General features: G+C 33.1%; 2 protein-coding genes across 4 annotated transcripts in view; both read right to left on the reverse strand.

Annotated features, from left to right (window-relative positions):
* Positions 1 to 13,120, reverse strand: part of phka2 (phosphorylase kinase, alpha 2 (liver)) — a 43,273-nt gene extending 30,153 nt beyond the window's left edge. The window contains exons 1-8 of the mRNA XM_056467732.1: positions 12,483 to 13,120; positions 6,553 to 6,711; positions 3,919 to 3,966; positions 3,334 to 3,502; positions 1,952 to 2,034; positions 1,789 to 1,869; positions 1,609 to 1,707; positions 181 to 327 (exon numbers count right to left, since the gene is read on the reverse strand). Coding sequence (XP_056323707.1) covers positions 181 to 327; positions 1,609 to 1,707; positions 1,789 to 1,869; positions 1,952 to 2,034; positions 3,334 to 3,502; positions 3,919 to 3,966; positions 6,553 to 6,711; positions 12,483 to 12,560 — 864 coding nt within the window. The 5' untranslated portion in view covers positions 12,561 to 13,120. The remainder of the gene's footprint in view (positions 1 to 180; positions 328 to 1,608; positions 1,708 to 1,788; positions 1,870 to 1,951; positions 2,035 to 3,333; positions 3,503 to 3,918; positions 3,967 to 6,552; positions 6,712 to 12,482) is intronic.
* Positions 13,121 to 15,316: 2,196 nt separating this feature from the next.
* Positions 15,317 to 21,899, reverse strand: part of col6a2 (collagen, type VI, alpha 2) — a 37,464-nt gene continuing 30,881 nt past the window's right edge. For all 3 annotated transcript variants that reach the window (XM_056468216.1, XM_056468215.1, XM_056468217.1), the window contains exon 28: positions 15,317 to 17,693. In XM_056468216.1, the coding sequence (XP_056324191.1) occupies positions 17,092 to 17,693 (602 nt within the window). In that variant the 3' untranslated portion in view covers positions 15,317 to 17,091. The remainder of the gene's footprint in view (positions 17,694 to 21,899) is intronic.

Here is a 21,899-nt window from a genome sequence, read left to right on the forward strand (position 1 = left end):
CTTGCCAAGATATGAACCCCTCATCAAACCCAGCATTACTCAAAAATGAGGCTCAGATCCTTCCCATTATAAACTGATCCTAATATTGAAACTTATTCTTGAATAAAAATGCTGAAGCAACCTCCACTGCAGCACTTGAGATTGATTGATAGCCAAAGATTTTTCCGTAACGTCACAGACCTGCAGCTTGGTGATGATTTCGGCCTTGGTGATGTTGACCAGATCCGCATCCTCCACCGCAAAAGCAGGAAAGGAGATGACAGAGAGCAGGCCAGCATCAATCTCTTTAGAGGTAGAGGCTCGAGGAAGCATAGAGCACAAGATAGACTAGAAACACAAAGAGAAACAAGATGTTTAACCCTGATAATACAGAAAAAGCCATTTTTATTATCATTATCTATGTTTTCAAATCATTTATTTGTGCAATGATATTACAATAAACAGCTCAAATATATATTTTCAGATCTAAGTCATTTTAATTTGGAGTAAAAACTGTCAAGGTGCAAACGTTTTGGTTTTAAAAACTCTATGAATGAGTAAAAACCTCAGAGTCTGATTGACTGTTGTCATTTTCTTCCTTGGGAGCGCAGCATAGTGAGCGGTTTCAGTTCATTCATATGAAAGTTGAGCATAAACGCCCACGCAGACTATTATCACGATAACGATATTTTACATTATATTGTACAGCCCTAGTCCCCTTATGATCATACGAACAAAAATGCATCTTACCAATAGTTTATATTAATCTACTCTGACTTATTTAAAGAAGTGCAGCCCTGTTCTGTACACTACCTGATAAAAGTCTTGTCATCGATTCCAGTTGTAAGAGCAACAAATAATAACTTGACTTCAAGTTGATCATTTGGAAAAGTGGTAGAAGGTAGAATTTTCTGATGAATCATCTGTGTATCCCAATCATCACAAAGTCTGCAGAAGACCTATTGGAACCTCGTGAACCCAAGATTCTCATAGAAATCAGTCACGTTTGGTGAAGGAAAAGTCATGGTTTGGGGTTACATTCAGTATAGGGGCATGCAAGAGATCTGCAGAGTGAATGGCTACATCCAAAGCAAAGAAGGTCAGAGGGCTCCAGGATTGGCCGGCCCAGTCACCAGACATGAACATTATTGAGCATGTCTGGGGTACAATGAAGGAGGGGGCATTGAAGATGAATCCAAAGAATCTTGATGAACTCTGGGAGTCCTGCAAGAACGCTTTCGTTGCCATTCCAGATGACTTAATTAATAAGTGATTTGAGTCATTGCAGAGAGGTATGGATGCAGTCCTCCAAGCTCATAGGAGTCATTCACAATATTAGTTCTTTTTCCACTGCACCATGACTTTATATTCTACACTGTACATTATTTCTGTTAAATGACAAGATTTTTGTGTAAGCAAAGTGAGACCTTACAGTCCTAATTAAATAATTAAAAATCAAGACATCAGCATATTGTATTATGGTAAAATAAGCGTAATCTAGAGGCCTTTGTCTTTCATATAAGCCACTTCTGATACCAAATGATCAACTAGAAGTTGAAATTATTATTTGTTGTTCTTAAAACTTGGATAGGCAACAAGACTTTTGTGGTAGTGTTTATATTTATTTACCTGACAATGTTCTACTTCATCTGGGAGAACGTGAATCACTGATTTTGGGCCTCCGTGAGCTCCAAATAAATCAAGCTCATCAATGGCCTCCAAAGCTGCCTAGAACATGAACACAAAACACAAATCAACATCTGAAGAAGCAGACAGACTAAACAAGTATAGACGACTCTCCTGCTGTACCTTTGCCATTCCGACGGAGCTGCCGTTTAGTTCAGGAATGCCTTGATTGGTCTTGTCTCCTCGCTCCCACATCCCATAATCCTGTCAGGAAGTGTGTACAGGGCTGTAATGCCAGTTTGACAAGTAAGGTATCTAAGAACTCGATGAACCAATGTGAACTTACAGCCACTTTGTAGGCTGCTTCGATGTAGAACACTAGGTTCTGGATGAAAGCCACCTCGTCTAAGTTCGATATGATGTGCAGACCTGTGGTTTGATATCAGGGACAATGAGAAACGGATGCTAAAAATATGACAGCAGATATATGAAACCAGCAGAGGCTTAAATTAAAAACACAATGGAATCAAATAGAATCAATTTTGAGTCGTATCTATAAGTTATATACAGCCCTACACAGATTCTGCCATCTGTTTTTCATGTGCAGCTCGATTTAATTATGGGGAAATCTGTAGAATGGGTTTAGTAAACACACTATATGCAGAAACGAAAAAATAAGACACAATTTGGAAGTTCTCAATTTCTCTGGATTTAATTTATAGTTTTGCATTATTTTTGTTTTATTTTATAAACTACTGAAATAAAAAAAGAAAACATCTGATATCATCTACTCACTTTTATGTATAAGTTACAAAATACAAAATAAATACAAAGCAAATAATTAAATGGAAAAAAAATAAAATAAAATAAAATAAAATAAAATAAAATAAAATAAAATTAAATTAAATTAAATTAAATTAAATTAAATTAAATTAAATTAAATTAAATTAAATTAAATTAAATTAAATTAAATTAAATTAAATTAAATTAAATATGATAAAACCTAAAACATTTTAAATTAAATTAAATTAAATTAAATTAAATTAAATTAAATTAAATTAAATTAAATTAAATTAAATTAAATTAAATTAAATTAAATTAAATTAAATTATTATCAGCATCACGGTGGCGCAGTGGGTAGCACGATCGCCTCACAGCAAGAAGGTCGAATGAACGAATAAATTAAAATATTATAAAATCTAAAATATTTTCTGAAAAAATAAAAACTAAAATAAAATAAAACTAAAATAAAATAAAAAAATAAAATAAAATAAAATAAAAAAATAAAAAATAAAATAAAATAAAATAAAATAAAATATGATAAAACCTAAAACATTTTAAATTAAATTAAATTAAATTAAATTAAATTAAATTAAATTAAATTAAATTAAATTAAATTAAATTAAATTAAATTAAATTAAATTAAATTAAATTAAATTAAATTAAATTAAATTAAATAAGATCAAATAAAATGAAAAATTCTCATCAAATCTTTGGATTAAACATAGCATAGCATAGCACAAGAATTGATAATCTTATTTTAATGGAAAACTCTTCCCCTTAAGATTGGCACAAGTCATGGTGTCCACTGACTTGTGATTCTCAAAAAAAATCTTTTTTTTTTTTTTTGCATCCCAAGGAACAATGAAAATCATACAAGGTTTGCAAGTAAATGGTTGCGTTTTCATTTTTGGGTTAACTATCCACTATAGACTGTTCCACTCTCACCTGAGGCAGTCATCTGGGCCAGTGTGAGCAGATAGAGTGAGGTGGCATCGACTTGCAAGTGCCCCCATTGGTCATCTCCGACCACTGTGGCACAGGTAGGTGTGTGATATTTGGCATGCAGGCAGTCCTTTGTGCTCTGTGTGTGTTTGAACTTCTCTACCTTCTCCACCTGCAGTTACATTGACGTGTTTAGCCAAGCAAGACAGAGTGTGTGTGTGTATGTGTGCTCAGGTGTATACAGACTTGTGTTCAACAAAGAATCAACCAATCTTGTGGCAATTTGTAACTAGTTCATGTTTTGGTATATTAGTGGCTCATTTGTATGAATTCATGTGATTTTATGATATTTACGATATGCTCACACCCCAGTAATGATTATGCCTGGGGCCGTCATGCTTGCATTTATCTAAAAAACACACATTTTGCTTCAATTCAAATGTTTCAAATAATATTTTGTTTTCCACTAGTAAAACATCAAATAGTTTTGTTTTGCCATGAGACTGGAATTAGATTGGAATAAATTAATATATAAAGCTCTGATGTACGTGTTTAAAATAACAATTGAACAACAGTGAAATGCTGTACCTGTCTCATCATACACTGCAGCAGACCTTGCATTAGCTTAACCACACTCTGAAAAAAAACACAGTGTTATCAATAAAATAGTTCAATATATACACTACCTGACAAAAGTCTTGTCGCCTACTCAAGTTTTAGGAACAACAAATAATAACTTGACTTCTAGTTGATCATTTGGTATCAGAAGTGGCTTATATAAAAGGTAAATACCTCTAGATTTCATTTATTTTACCAAAATAAAATATGATCATGCCTTGATTTTTAATTATTTAATTAGGACTGTAAGGTCTGACTTTGCTTATAAAAAAAGTCTTGTCATTTAACATAAATAATGTACAGTATAGAATATAAAGTCATGCTGCAGTGGAAAATGAATAAATTTTGTGTGTGACTGCCCTGAGCTTGGAGGACTGCATCCATACATCTCTGCAATGACTCAAATAACTTATTAATAAAGTCATCTGGAATGACAACGAAAGTGTGATTGCAGGACTCCCAGAGTTCAAGATCCTTTGCATTCATCTTCAATGCCTCGTCCCTCATATTCCCCCAGATTTGCTCAATAATATTCACCTCTGCTGACTGGGCTGGCCAATCCTGGAGCACCTTGACCTTCTTTGCTTTCAGGAACTTTGAAGTGTGAGCAGATAGAGTGAGGCTGAATTATGAGAAGGAGCGCTATCCTGCTGAAGAATTTACCCGCTCCTGTGGTTTGTTATATGTAATGGGCAGCCTAAATGTCTTGATACCTCAGGCTGTTGATGTTGTCATCCACTCTGCAGATCTCTCACATGCTGCCATACTGAATGTAACCCAAACCATGATTTTACCTTCACCAAACTTGACTGATTTCTGAAAGAATCTTGGGTCTATGCAGGTTCCAATAGGTCTTCTGCAGTATTTGTGATGATTGGGATGCAGCTCAACAGATGATTCATGGGAAAAATCGACCTTCTGCCACTTTACCAAATGATCAACTTGAAGTCAAGTTATTATTTGCTCTTACAACTGGGATCGATGACAAGACATGACAAGTCAGGTAGTGTACATTCATGTAGTTTTCAAAATACACATTTGTAATATAAAAAAATTGTGATAATTTGATGAAAACAAAGTTCAAAATAACACCATTTATTTTAAATAAAAAAGATTGCAACATTAAAAAAGCCCTTAATTTCACTTTTGATTAATGTAATGTGCAGGGTTTAACACTAAAAGTGTTTTTCTACTGGCCCGATTGGACCAGTGGTTAAGATTTTTACTACCCTATTAAAAACTGGTTGTTCCCAGATTACAGAAAAATATAACATGCTCACAACATCCAGTCAGGGGTGCGTTTCCCAAACAACGATGTAACTCATGGCTGAACTATCATAGTACGATGCATCATTTGAGAAATGAACGATGTAGTGACAAGTGTTTCCCAAAACCCGTAGTTTTGGGAGAGTAGGATATTGTTTATTTATTTATTTTTTTGAAAAGTCTACTTTTACAATTTGACACATGCAAACCACTGCAGAAATGTGTTGACCAGCAGGCCCCTGTCATATTCAGTACAGATACCTAATAAATAAACTACTAAAAATATAAATCATTCGCGTATGCTGTTTTTTGTTTTCACAAGCTTTGGAGATGTAAAATAAATAGCTCACCTATAGCTTTTGTCATGAGCCACGGCTGTTTTCAAAATGACATCAATGTTTTCAAAGTACACTGCGAACGGAACGCAATTGTAAACATGTTTAAATGTTAGAATGTTCTAAATGAATAGGTCATAGGGGGATAACTGGGAATATAACACAGCCAGGAACTATGTTATAGCTCTAGTGGTGTAGTTGCAAGCATACAAGTTTGCGACACAGTTTAGGACTGTTCATTGGAATGATGGATTTGGGAAACGGCAAATCAACGAACTATGTTTGTAACGACGCAACCTGCGACTTTAGTTGGCTAACCATGGTTTTCAGAAACGCACCCCAGATAGGAACAACCAAAAATTTAAGCTTAAATTTAAAGGCTTCCAAGCACAAACTGTTTGTTCATTCTAAGACTGTAATTGCACGCAATTGAAAAATAGTCGCATTAACTAAAAATGAAACTTTAGTGACAATGCAATCCTGTCTACTGTCTGAGCGTTTCTCCCACTGGCCCCAGGCCATCGGGCAGTCCTTATTGTTGAGCCCTGATTTGTCTTTTAATTAATGAAAGTATTTGTTCTGAAGAGAAAAACTATTTACATTATAAACTGAAAACTGTTCTGAAAATATTGCTTTTTTTAAATATATTTACACTATATTTACACATTTAAATTCCCAAATATTACTGTTTTATTATATTTTTGATCATATACACTTGGTGAGCAGAAGAGTCTTCACATAATTAAATAGAAAAACATTAACATTTTCAAACTTTTTACCAGGCAGTGTCAATGCAATCTTGGTGAGAATAAAAAACACATTTTCCATGCATCATATATAAACTGTATATATTGCAATTAGTCTACTGTATCCAAATTGTATATGATATGTGTAGTCTAAAGCAGTCATCTAGCAACAGTATAAAACACTGTATACAATACTGTAGTACAGTAACTCCTGAACAATGACACAGCAGATGTTGACGTTCTGAAGTTTCTGTCACCTGTTCAAGCTCATAGGCTTTGGCTTTATCCTCATCACGGTCTGCATTCTTGCGGTAAGCCATCCCAAGCCCCCACACTGCCAAAATGCTGTAAACGTTATCCCTGACCCAAGCATCCTTCTGTTGCTCGCTGGCCGGCAGGAGACCCGTCACTGGATTCTACAAGGAGAACACCAAACACATCTTTATTAATAATACAATTAAAATATTCAACAGGGTAAAGCTACAACACTCCTTTGTTCATCAAGCAATCTCAGAGATAAATAAAAACTCAGCAGTACGTTGTAAATATTTTGTAGTTATTTTGTATTTTTTCTGAAAGTAGTGTCTGTTTTTTTATATTATATTGTCTCGCTTATGATTGAAGTTTTGTTTTGCTGTAGTGTTTTTTGTTTGAAGTGCTTGTAACACTGATCACTGTTAACACAGATACTGTCTTGAAAGAAAAAATTCAGACCTGTCTGACAATGAAGTGCCATATTGTATCGCATCGCATTGTATCATATCGTATCGTATCGTATCGTATCATATATCAGGCATGGGATGATAACCGTTTTTAAGGTATGCCGCGGTTTGGAAAAGTCAAGGTTTTAAAACTTTAAACTTTCTGTTATACCATTCCTATATGGTATGTAAGATTTTTTTTTTTTACGTTTTACTTTACTTTTTAGGACAACAGTATCTCCAGCAGAAAAGATATTTAAAGATGCCATTTTAAATTGTAAATAAATCTTTGTTTTTGAAGTCAATGATTTATTTGAATTGTTTACCCTGACATGTTTACGGTTTCAAAATATTTTAAATGTTTCTCAAAATAAAATACATTGTGTTCAAAGGGGAAAAAAGTTGTTGTTTTTTACCCAGACGTTTGAAAAAAAATGCATTTTAGAGCAGTAATCGCAATACCATGACACTGTGATATTTTAACCAGGGTTATCATACTGTCAGAATCTGGTATGATATGATATGATATGATATGATATGATATGATACGATACGATACGATACCATATCATATCATATCATATCATATCGTATCGTATCGTATCGCATCGCATCGCATCGCATCGCATCGCATCGCATACACCATTTAATGAAATACAAGCTCAACCTGAATTGCTGTAGTAAATTCTAAAGCTTTTATTTGGGAGACACTTTTACAGGAGACACGACTGAAAACATCCATTTTGTATAAGTTTACATACCAGTTTTATGGATATAGAAATATTTAATTTTATCAATATACAAATTTTGTCATCTTCAGATCAGGAATAATTTGATAACGTTAAAAGATTCTATTTAAGGATATATTGTAAATATAAAATACAAATTCATCACTATTTTAAATCTTTCTACTTTGCCACTATTTTTCCACCAATTTCACAACAAAGCGTTTAATGTCAATACTTATGTCAAATATACTGAACTGCTGTATTCATTAATTTTTCTTCGGTTTAGTCCCTTATTTTTCAGGAGTCGCCACAGCGGAATGAACCTCCAACTATTCAGGCATATGTTTTACACAGCAGATGCCCTTCCAGCTGTAAACCAGTACTGGGAAAACCCCATACACTCTCACATTCACATTCACACTCATACACTATGGCCAATTTAATTTACCCAATTCATCTTTGGACTGTGCACCGGAGCACCCGGAGGAAACCCATGCGAACATGGGGAGAACATGCAAACTCCACACAGAAATGCCAACTGACCCAGCCAGGACAGAAAAGAAACAGAAAACTCATAACAGAAAAGAAAAATTGTCAACTATTCACTTTTAATTATTATGCCTTCTATATACTGTATGTGTAAATGTACAGACACCAAAATGACACATTTTATTTGCTTTACAGTATTTTAAGCACTGTAGCTATCAAAGAAAAATCATGTAATAATAAATAATTAAACACTCATAATAATATTGATCACTTATTATTACTCGTACAGTTTACTGTGTTGTGCATAATACTTCATATCTGCTTTTAAAGAATTTGCATGTATTAGATAATGCGGTGAACACTTTAAAATAATGATTGCTAATGTTATAGCTAATATTTATAAACAATACATTTATTACAATATTCATTCATCTTTGTTAATTGAAAATACAGTTGTTCATTAATAGTTCTTATTAACTCACTGTGCACTAACCAATAATAACAAACACAATTTTGGATTTTAATATTGCATTAATAAATGTTGAACTATGATTAAAAAATGCTGCACAGGACTGTTCATAATTCATAGTAAATACATTTACCAGCAGAGCAATATTTTAAAGTGTTACTGATAATACAAATATTTTTCCCAGTCATGGGTTATTTAAAGGTGACCTTTGTTCAAGGCAAGCCTTATTTATTTTTAGATTCCTCCAGTGAGAATGGCCTCAATGCTACAGAAGGCTCTCAAACACAAGAAACTACACAGGCCTACCGTATGTTTATATTTGAGCTGCACTTTGATTTCCACATTAAACTCCTTTGAATAATTCACATTTTTATGAACAATATAGATTGCTTGAAGAAGAATTGAATATGGTAGAGTAAATCAGAATAAATTGAAGGTAAGACATTTCATGCACCTGTCAGTTATGGGATTTTGGGCTTTTTGGCTTTTCATAGAACATTTTTTCGACATGCAAAATACAATTTTGAGTCTTTTGTCTCACTTTATCAATTAGTTTCCATAGATTTCAATTATAAAACATATTTTTAAAGGGTTTTCTCAAATTTTTTTGTCTCCTGTACTGAGCCAATAATCTCCACGTGAGCTGCTCTCACACACACCAAACATTTTTACTTATATCTACAATCTGAAATTTTAACAGAGCGATGTGTTCATATATAAGTATAATTTTGTTGATTATATACAACTTTTTTATACTAAAAGAAAAAGGTGGTTTTTTTGTGTGTCTGTTGACACCTGATTCCTAAAATCCCTCAGCAAACACTTTGACTCAATGTTAAAAAATGTCAATGCTACAGAAGGCTCTCAAACACCAGAAACTACACAGGCCTACTGAATGTTCTTATTTGAGCTGCACTTTGATTTCCACATTAAAAGTCTTATAATTCACATTTGTATTAACAATATAGATTGTTCAGAGCAGAAAAGAACATGGTCTGAATATATTAAGACAGTTTTCCATGCATCTGTTAGTAGATTTGTTAGATTTTCACATTTAAATCTTTTAATAATTCACATTAATGCACCTGTTAGTTTTAGGATTTGGGGCTTTTTGGCTTTTAATCAAGTGTTTTTTCTTTTATTTTTCTTCTTCAGTCTAACAGAAAATGAATAACATGCAAACTACAATTTCAAGTGTTTCTTTTGCTTCACTTTATCAATTAGTTTCTGAAGACGTCACTTATAAAACACATTTTAAATGCCTTTATCCTCATTCTTTTCTCTCCTGCACTGAGCCAATAATCTCCACTTGAGCTGCTCTTACATACACCAAACTGTTTTATTCATATCTACAATATGAAGATTTTAACAGAGCGATGTGTTCATATATATAATTTTGTTGACTATATACAACATTTTGTTATACTAAAAGACAAACATAATGTGTTTTTTTTTCAGTCTGTTGACACCTGATACCTATAATCCCTCTGCAAGTAGTTTGACTCAATGTCAAAAATGTCAATGCTATAGAAGGCTTTCAAACACAAGACACTACACAGGGCTACTGTATGTTCATATTTGAGCTGCACTTTGATTTCCAAATTAAAAGTCTTTTAATAATTCACATTTTATGAACAATATAGATTGCTAGAAGTAGAATAGAATATGGTAGAGTAAATCAGAATAAACTGAAGGAAAGATTTTTCATGCACCTGTCAGTTATGGGATTTGGGGTTTTTGGCTTTTCATAGAACATTTTTTACGTTTATTCTTCTTCCTCAGTCTAACAGAAAATTAATAACATGCAAAATACAGTTTTAAGGGTTTCTTTTGTCTCACTTTATCAATTTGTTTCTGTAGATTTCAATTATGAAACACATTTTTAAAGACCTTTTCCCATATTCTTTGTCTCCTGCACTGAGCCAATCAAGATTTTAAGCAAAAACTGTTTTCTCATGCCCCTGTTGGTTTTGGGATTTTGGCTTTTCATAGAGAGTATTTTCTTTTTTTTTTTTTTCTTCAGTCTAACGGAAAATAATAACATGCAAAATACAATTTTAAGCGTTTTGTCTTTTGTCTGACTTTACCAATTAGTTCCCATAGATTTCAATTATAAAACATATTTTTAAAGGCCTTTTCTTAATTTTTTAAGAAACTCTTGCACCGAGTCAATAATCTCCACGTGAGCTGCTCTCACACACACCAAACAGTTTTATTTATATCTACAATCTGAATATTTTAATAGAGGGATGTGTTCATACTGCATATATATATATATATATATATATATATATATATATATATATATATATATATATATATATATATATATATATATATATATTAATAATTCACATTCAGAATAGAATATGGTCACAATATATTAAGGCAAGACTTTAAGGAAAAACTTCTTTCCATGCACCTGTTAGTATAAAAAAAAAAAAACTATTATAATTATAATAACATGCAAAACACTTTTTGTGTTACTTTTGTTTCACTTTATCAATTTGTTTCTGAAGACTTCAATTATTAAATATTTTTAAAGGCCTCATTTTTTCTCCTGCACAGAGCCAATAATCTCCACATGAGATTATTATTTTTAACATTATATAGATAACATTTTTACCAAAAGAAAAAACGTGAATTGTTTTTTTTCAGTCTGTTGACACCTGATACCTAAAATCCCTCTGCAAAAACTTTGACTCAATGTAAAAAAAAAATTAAAAATTAAAACTAGTGCATATTTAAGTAAATAATGCCTAATTTGCATATTTAAACAACTTGTAAAACAACTTGTAACACTTTTTTTGCTAATCAACGTAATCTATCAACTTTGGAAATATGGAAAGAATTTGTTAATTATTACCCTATTCATTATTATTAATTTGTTAATTATTGCCATATTACCCTATTCACCTTAAATAATTACACTATTCATATATATGTACAGTGCTCAGCATATATAAGTACACCCCTCACAAATCTATCTTTTAAATTTATATTTTGATAGGAAGCTATAAAATATTATATTTGTGCATATACATTAGATTATTTAGTACTGAAGCCAATTTTAGACCTTATCTAACAAAATAACTTCTGATAACGGTCCAAAAACTAGTACATCCAAATTTATATGTTATAGACAAATAACAAATACAAATTTAAAAGAGGAAAAATCAAGAGAAGAAAAAATAAATAAATAAAAAAAAAATAGAAAAATTTAGTTAAGATTTTGTAGGTTGTAATTTAATTTAATTTTTTTTTGTATTATTTTACTTGAATTTAATTGTATTATCTTTCATTTCTAAATATGTTTGGTGACTAAAGAACTGTTTTAATAAATATATCTGTTTAATAAATCTGTTTTTTTAAATGCACAAAAATACATTGCCTATATTCACTAAGAATTGGATAAACATATTCATTTTCTAAATGTGGAGTACTCAATTATGCTGAGCACTGTATATTACAACAGAACAGTGCAAAACACAACTGCATTATATACAGTAGAGGGGATAAAACAAGAATATGTAACGGAACAGAATAGAGTAAAATAATAGCACACAACAAACAACACACTATAGAATAGAATAGAATAGAATAGAATAGAATAGAATAGAATAGAATAGACAAGAATAGAATAGAATAGAACAGACAAGAATAGAATAGAATAGAACAGACAAGAATAGAATAGAATAGAACAGACAAGAATAGAATAGAATAGAATAGAATAGAATAGAATAGAATAGAATAGAATAGAATAGAATAGAATAGAATAGAATAGAATAGAATAGACAAACCTGGTGGCATAATATTGTTTCATGGACAAGTCTGGCAAATCCGTCCAGCCTCACTCCTGAATTACTGCGGCTCCTCATGCTCTGTTTATGGCCTTGACAAGGAATTTGCGATTATATGAAGGAGAAACCCTTCAGCTTCCTAGTGGACTGCAGGAGGAGGAAAACATGCAACCAGATCTTCACTGCTACCGCTTCATGAGTAACGTTAGCCAAGTCATGTCCGCTGTGCTATTTATGACTCCACAATACAGAAAAACGATTAAAACATACAGGTGTTCCTCACACAATTCAATACACGGCTGTCTGACATTTTACGGAGCCGTATTAAAACTCTGTACGTTCATTAAATTTTGCACATCCATAATGAATTCCGATGACAGCAAACGGAAGCCCTCCCACGTGATGACGTCGGACGGCTTGAGTGACAGGAAAACCCGGAATTGCAGTAATCCTTTCGGCAGCATCCCGCGGATTGTTTCTCCTTTTAAGTCATCTAAATAGCTTCTTGGATACTCCACAAATATTCCTCGTTCGTAAGCAATACCATAAATAGTGAAAAAAGTCTTGTTTTGGGGTCTAAATGGCACAAGTCCGATAATGTTCTCTGTTTGTCATTGGAGGCTGTCTACGGTATGCGTTCTGGACCAAACGCGAATTGTTTTGATGTTGAAGCTCGATTCTGATTGGTTCACGACGAGTGAAGGAACGTACAGTACTTTGTGTACATTGACATTGAAAGTCAAACTTGAGTTTCTGTCTTGTTGTGACCTGAATATTATAAACGTTATTCATAAAGTATACATACTTTTATAATACGATAGTTTAAATTTTTTTTACGAACATGAATCATAGATTTGACTGCAAATTAAAATAATATTAATAATAATAATAATAATAACAACAATAATAACAATACTAATAATCGATTATTGTTGTAATTAAACCGAAATAACCGCAAATGCACCATGTTTTCAGTACATTTACCATAGTTTAACCGTGATAGTCCTTTGTTTGTAAATTCCTTTATGAACATTTATCAGGGATTTTACTACAAATGAGAATAATAATAATAATAATAATAATAATAATAATCGATTATTTTCGTAATTAAACCATGATAACCACAAACCAACTGTGTTTTAGTACATTCACTATAGTTTAACCGTAGTCTGTTCGTAAATGTTTGTAATTTCCTTTACGAACATTAACAGGGATTTTACTAAATAATAATAATAATAAGTCTATTATTGTTGTAATTAAACCATGATAACCACAAATGAACCGTGTTTTTAGTACATTTACCATAGTTTAACCGTGATAGTCTGTTCGTAAATGTTCGTAATTTCCTTTACGAACATTATGGATTTTGCTACAAATGATGATAATAATAATAATCTATTATTATTGTAATTAAACCATGATAACCACAAATTAACCGTGTTTTAGTACATTTGCCATAGTTTAAATGTGATAGTCCTTTGTTCATAAATGTTTGTACATTCCTTTACTAAAATTAAGCATGGATTTTACAACAAATGAAAATAATAATAATAATAGATTATTGTTGAAATTAAACCATGATAACCACAAATCAGCCGTGTTTTTAGTACATTTACCATAGTTTAACCGAGATAGTCCTTTGTTCGTAAGTGTTAGGAAATTTCTTTACCAACATTAACCATGGATTTTATTACAAATAAAAATATTAGTAATAATAATAATCGCTTATTGTTGTAATTAAACCATGTGTAATGTACAAAAAAATGTGTTTTAGTACATTTACCATAGTTTAACCATGATATTTGTAGTAAAACTGATCCATAATAAATAGATCAATGGCTAATCAATTATCCAAATACAAAACAGTAAAAAAAAATAATAATAATAATTTTTGTAGGTATCATTTATAGTTTTCACATTCTACTTAGCTATCAGTAAATCAATGACAAGATCGACCTTAATGGAATAATTCACCCCAAAATGAAAGTAGAAACTTTGATTTAAAAAAACGATATACTGTATAGCCTACACATGCAAAGGCAATTTATATAGGTTAAAATATGTACTTATATATATTCATTCATTAATTTTCTTTTCGGCTTAGTCCCTTTATTAATCTGGGGTCGCCACAGTGGAATGAACCGCAAACTTATCAAGCATATTTTTTACGCAGCAAATGCCCTTCCAGCTGCAACCCATTACTGGGAATTATCCATACACACTCATTCACACACTACGAACAATTTACCTTACCCAATTCACCTATACCACAGGTTTTTGCACTGTGGGGGAAACCCACGCGAACACGGGGAGAACGTGCAAACTCCACACAGAAATGCCAACTAACCAAGCGGAGGCTCGAACCAGATACCTTCTTGCTGTGAGGCGATTATGCTACCCACTGCGCCACCATGCTGCCTGTATTTACATATATTTATACATTTTATTATGTGAATCCTGCTAATTCATTTTTAAATATTCTGTAATATTCGGCTGAAGAAGAAAAAATGATCTGCATCTAAGATGTCATGTGTAAATTCACAGAAAATGTTCATCTCTGGGTTAAACTATCCCTTTATTGAATTATATCTACTTTAACTTATGGACCAGTCTAAAGTCCCCCCAAAAATCTATTTGTATTAGAGATGACTGTGTCTCAGCCACTGTTTCCTCAGTTATTTTGTTCAGTAAAAACATAAAAAAACATATAATGCTGTGCAAATAAAATAGAAAAATGCTTGATATCACATTCGACTCTAAAACAATTCTCATTCAAATCTTAAACCATTTTAATAGTAACCTTTTTACTTGAACAAACATCACAGACACCTCAGTTTTGTTACCACAGCTTGATTTATTGTACTAAAATTTCAGTTTGACAGCAACTTTGGAAATAATCCTTCAAGTGTCCAACAGCATGTCAAATATATAAATGTTCCCTTTGGCTCTTGGAATTAAGTGAGTGATCGTGCTCCTAACAATAGTCTTAAAATGATCTTTCTATATTTTACTATAAGCTAATGTTTAATCTGAATCTGTTTGTGTTGGATTAAGAGTGCACATGCTGTGGAAAGTAGTGTAGATTTAATTCATTCAGCTATCCAGGCCTTTTTTAAGTCAATGCTAATTCAAATTGAACATTTTTGTTGTTTAAATGTGAACGTGGCAAGTGTAATCTTTGACATGGCTGTTTATACACCTGAATTAGTGCACTTTTACAAATGTGCATCCTGAACTCCAGTCTTACTCTGGTTTAGCACCTTGTGTAGTTGAATATATCAAACAAAAAATTCAGCTTAGAGGCCTTTCAGCATTAAAAATACAGAAATAAAAAAGAACTACAATTGCAACATTGTCAAAATACACATTCAGTACATATTCTTTGGAGTGTTGCTACTAATTGGACCTCTTGGTTTACTGCAGTATCTTCCTGTGCCCAAACCCCCCATTGCCATTGGTGCATCATCAAGTTAAAGCTAATGAAAAACTGCATTCTTTCAAAGGTTTTCAGCTATAAAAAATATGAAATACATTATCTCTGCATAACAAACCAATTTAACCTCTTTTGCATAGACTGCATAGATTTACTGCATATAAAATGCATCTAATCATTGTGTTACACCCTTTGACCCATTCAGAAATCTGATACATGAAAATCTATGTCATATTTGTAATTCTAAGTTCATATTTGGGTTTTGCATGTCATATATCCAACGTATATTTCGGAATATTGCAAAAAAATGGCAATTTTTTATATATATGTATATATATATATATATATATATATATATATATATATATATATATATATATATATACATACATATGGCTGCATTTCATCTTTAAAATTAACGATACAGGGCAGTATGACACCGCCAATAGCTTCTATTTGTTTTCTTGCTACCAGCTGACTGCTTACCTCCGTATGGACAGCTTTTCCACTGTTACCAGTTTGCCCGGTGGCTCGCCTTGTATGTCAGCGGACTTGTGACGCAGAGAGGAGTTGACCGCGACGATGGGGTTCACGAGTCCGGTGAGGAATGGTTCCTCAAAGCAGGTAAAACAAAATGCAAAAAATAAAATAAACAAGTAAATAACAGGGTGAGAATGTGGTAAAATCTGAAAGTGTGGTAAAAATCAGGGGGCTTTTCTTTTTCTGGATTGCTTTTGAAAACACTGCGGTTGAGTTTAGGTAAGGGGGTGATCGAGTCAATCGGTGCTTTGAAAACACTATTGGTTGGGTTTAAGGAAGGGGGTGGTTGGGGGTATCGGTCGGTCGGTCAGTCAGTTGACAGCGGCCTCTGGTGGATTTCCGCGAGAAGGGCAGGCATGAATGGTACTCACGAGGGAAATTTGAGATTTGAAAAAGCATAGACAGCGGCCTCTGGTGGATTTGCGAAAACAAAAACTGCAAAAAAACGAAGCTCCTGGGATGTACTTCGCGATGTATATAGGGGTGCGTATTAATAGTGAGCCTGGGTTGCTCATATAAGTGAAATCCAAATATGAACTTGTATGTCATGTATGTAAATTGCATATATTGCCATATATCAGATTTCTATGTGGGGACACACCAATCCCCTGTTTACTAAAAAACCCACCCAACATCTCAGCAGATCCACCGAACGAATCGCTCAAAAAAGCTGGCTTTGTTCAGACGGGCAAAATCGTCACCCCTGAAAACAGCCGTCTGGTCTCCCAGAGAAATCTTTGCCAGGATTTCCTTGTCAACATCATTGCTCATGGCAATGACAGTGGGAACGCCCTCAGCTCTGCGCATGGCACTAATCCCTTCCTCCAGGTTTTTGCTACTGGTGACCCCATCGGTAATGAAGACAAACGATAGCTCTGCGTTTCGTCTAGCCAATCGAGTGCCTCTGCTCGTGACGATATTGTTGATAGCATAGATGATGCCACTTCCAACATTGGAGGTCGAATCTAGGTACCTCATGTTGGCCAGGCCATCAGCGATGACGGTAAAGTTGTTGGTAAGTTTGAAGGCCAACTGATGTTGGTTTTCATCTCCATACTGCAAGAGAGCCACCCTTGCATTGCGTTCATCGTTATCTCCCTGAGCCAGTGTGAGACGGTTCGCCACATTCTCCACAAACTCACGGGCATAGCGGAAATTCTCCTGGCCCATACGCTCTGAACCGTCCAGCATGAAGATCAGATCAACAGGCCGCTGGATGCAGTTGGCCACGGCTGGCTCTGTAGAATAGAGAAATACAGCAATAATTGTGTTGGTTGACATGCTTTGGATTTAGTAAGTAATTCAAACTCAAATAGATTTTTTAAACAACAAAACTTTATAAATGTGTGAAAAATGAGGTGAGGAACAAAAATTTATTAATAAACAATTTCATTATTCGAAACCTTTCATTGTTATGGGAAAATGTACTTTATGGCTTTACTGTCTATCCTAATCAAGAGGAAATTTGTTTTAATTGAATTAATTTACTTGTTAACAAAATTTTACATTCATAAATGAATATTTACCAATAAGAAACCTAATTTTAGGGTATTGGTGACTGAACTATGCTTGTGTATTACCAGTATCAGAGATTCTTTAAACAAGAAAGCCTTATGCACATTAAACATTTGTGAACTTTATAATTTGTTTAATTATTACATTTGTATATTTTGTACATTTGTATTTTGTGCATACTTACCCCCTGGCATGTATATTGTTTTGTAAAATGTTATCTATGTTTAAATAAAAAAAATAAAATAAAAATAAAAATAAATGTGTCAAAATTAGATAAATAAACATAACATAAGCATTTCACTGCTGAGGATATTTATTTGTTACAAATATTTCAAGCTATATTCATATTTTTGTAAATATTTAAAAAATATTTTCAAGCATATCTTGCAGTCCAAGAGCTTGGCATTTTGTTCCATTGCACATTCCTGATATACTTTTCATATATATATATATATATATATATATATATATATATATATATATATATATATATATATATATATATATATATATATATATATATATATATAATACTTGCTCCTAAATATACATACTTCAACATTACAGAGACAAATCTCCCATGATAGTATACTGAAAAAAGTATATTCTTTCTGAAAAGTCCATATATCATCTGTTTTCTTTCATCCACTGATACTCAGTACCATGGCTAATTCACATTGATATGCATTTTTTCACTGAAATAGAATCACTGAGATAATCCTCAAACATGCAATATATGCAACATCAATAGCAATCAACATCTACTGTATATAAGCAGGCTACAAATGACTGATCTGTCAATGTAATACATAAATAACTATTAAAAACTCTTAGGGATTCTAACGCTTTCTGTTGCCTAAATTCAGATTCACTTTTCTAAGTTAGGAAATGTATTTAAAATCAACAGGATTTTTTAAAGGGGTCATATTATGCTTTGCAAGATGTTTTATAATAATATGTATATAAGAATGTGTCTGGGAATTTTCAGCTCTAAATTCCATGCTAAAAATGATCAACACATCTTTGGGCAGTAGTCAGAACAATTCTCCGTGTTTGAGTGTTTGTTTCTTTAAATGCAAATGAGCTGCTACTTCCCACCCCTTTCCAGAAGAGGGTGGAGCCTTTACAGCTAGTGCTGCAGTTACTCCAGCAAATAAAACAAAAAACGCCTCTGTAAGCATTTTCAATCAAAATGAAAACCTCTGTGATTGTTACGGTGCGTTCACATAAGACATGGATGAAGCGTTAAAAGTGAGTGATTCACATGCTAAGTCTATGCAAAAACGCAATAGACATCCTGTGGTGCGGTTTGCGTGAATGAGGCAACACAAATTATGTGATTCAAGCGAATGACACAGTGCAAATTGAGTGTTTTGAGTGTTTGACTATTTTAAAAATCTGAACTTTCGCATTAAACAATAAGGAATTTCATCTAGGCGCAGCACCTGGAGGAGTTGGTGAAACTCACCAGGCTAGGCGCACGTCTTAAGGATCTGATTGTCCCAGAAACTGCACCAAACCTTCGATATCACATAAACCACAGCTAACCTCACAACAAAAACCATGTCAGCCATTTTTTAACAAAACTGGAGTGACTTCACATTTGTTGTAAAGTGAATTTTATGCGCAAATGAAGCCAACTTTGTGCACGAATGAAGCAAGTAAACTCAAAATATTCAAGGGTGTGTCAATATATTAACTTAAGGGTTATCTACACTCTAAGACAATGAGATAATTCACATTAATGCTAGGTTCATGCCAAAAATATTATTTTTTTATTAAAATATTAATAATTAAAATTAAAAATATTAATTAATTAAAAAATGTAAAATATTTTTAAATATTAAATAATTTAAAACATTAATTAAGTATTTGTGTGAACAGATTACGTAAAAAGTCAATCTAAACGTGCAAACAGAGACAAAATTCAGCCGGGTGCAGTGAATGACATGGAATGTGCAGCATCTTTGCGGTGATCAAGCAGGAAATTGCCTAAATTTCATCTGTGCAAGTTCAGATAAAGTTTGCATTAGTGAAAAAAAACATCCAAAGTAAACTAGAGTGAGTGATGCAGTGAGCATTATGAGATAAGATATACTTGCATTAACTTATTTCTTTTTAACTCTCTTCTTCAGCTTCTTATCAGCTCTTCAGACCAATCAAATGTTGGTTAATGCAAAGAGATGTTAAAGCACCTGATATTTGTAACTTGCTCAAACATAAACTATGGTATTTATGATTATTATGACATATACACTACCTGACAAAAGTCTTGTCGCCTATCCAAGTTTTAGGAACAACAAATAATAACTTGACTTCTAGTTGATCATTTGGTATTAGAAGTGGCTTATATCAAAGGCAAAGGCCTCTAGATTACGCCTCTATATAATCATGGCTTCATTTTAAATTATTTAAAATTCAATAATGTTCATGTCTGGTGACTGGGCTGGCCAATCCTGAAGCACCTTGACCTTCTTTGCTTTCAGGAACTTTAATGTGGAGGCTGAACTATGAGAAGGAGTGCTATCCTGCTGAAGAATTTACCATCTCCTGTGGTTTGTAGTGTAATAGGGCAGGACAAATGTCTTGATACCTCAGGCTGTTGATGTTTCCATCCACTCTGCAGATCTCTCGCATGCCCTTATACTGAATGTAACCACAAACCATGACTTTTCCTTCACCAAACTTGACTGATTTCTGGGAGAATCTTGGGTCCATGCAGGTTCCAATAGGTCCACTGCAGTATTTGTGATGATTGGGATGCGGCTCAACAGATGATTCATCAGAAAAATCTACCTTCTGCCACTTCTCCAAATGATCAACTAGAAGTAGAGTTATTGTTTGTTGCTTTTACAACTGGGATCGACGACAAGACTTTTGTCAGGTTGTGTAGAGTACTATATGGGGACAAGATTTAGGTTGGGGGTGAATGAAATCTAGCTTTGCAGTCTAAATGGAATAACTTCCTTTTTTCATTCCCAAACAACAACATAAAAAAAGTGTAAAAAGCATAATAGGACCCCTTTAAGAATAAAGCTGAATTATATAACATTGGTACAGAAGTTAACAAAACATTCTTCAATTGATACAACACACAGTGGGCATTTGACAGTCAACAATAAGTAAAGCAGCACTAAAAAGCTTCACAGATATTTCACCAACCTAGGAGAAGCTAAAGGGGTATGGTCTGACAACTCGGTCTTAATGTGCAAAGTGCAAAACTGATATGCATGTAGTATCAAAATGAATGGTTTGTTAATATAGAGATGTTTTAAAGGAACAGATCAACCAAAAATGAAAACTCCGTCATCACTGCATGTCGGTGCAAACCTGTAAGATTTCCCTTCAATCGTACACTATTTTCATAGCCCAGCAAGCAATTTTTGTTTTTAAAAGATGTCTAATAGATGTCTAAACATAGTCGTCTTGGCTAAAAAAAGGCTAAATTAGGGCTGTCAGTGAAAATCTAATAGACGTCTAAGAATAGGCCAAAACTAGACTAGTCATCAAATAAAAAGAAATGAATGATTATACAGTGCATCCGGAAAGTATTCATAGCTCTTCACTTTTTCCACATTTTTTTGTGTAACAGTTTTTCATTTCTTTTCTCAAAATTCTACACACAATGCCCCATAATGACAATGTGAAAAAAGAGTTTTTGAAATCGTTGCAAATTTATTAAAAAATTAAAAACCTGAAAAATCTCATGTACATCAGTATTCACAGCCTTTGCCTTTAAGCTCTGAATTGAGCTCAGATATATTCTGTTTCCACTGATGTTGAGATGTTTCAGCAGCTTAATTAGAGATTGTCTGCCGTAAATTCAGTTGATTGGACATGACTTGAAAAGGTATGCACCTGTCTATATAATGTCCCAGGGTTGACAGTGCATGTCAAAGCACAAACCAAGCAGGAAGACTAAGGAATTG

The sequence above is a fragment of the Danio aesculapii genome, chromosome 11 (assembly GCF_903798145.1).
Source record: "Danio aesculapii chromosome 11, fDanAes4.1, whole genome shotgun sequence".
NCBI lineage: Eukaryota > Metazoa > Chordata > Actinopteri > Cypriniformes > Danionidae > Danio > Danio aesculapii.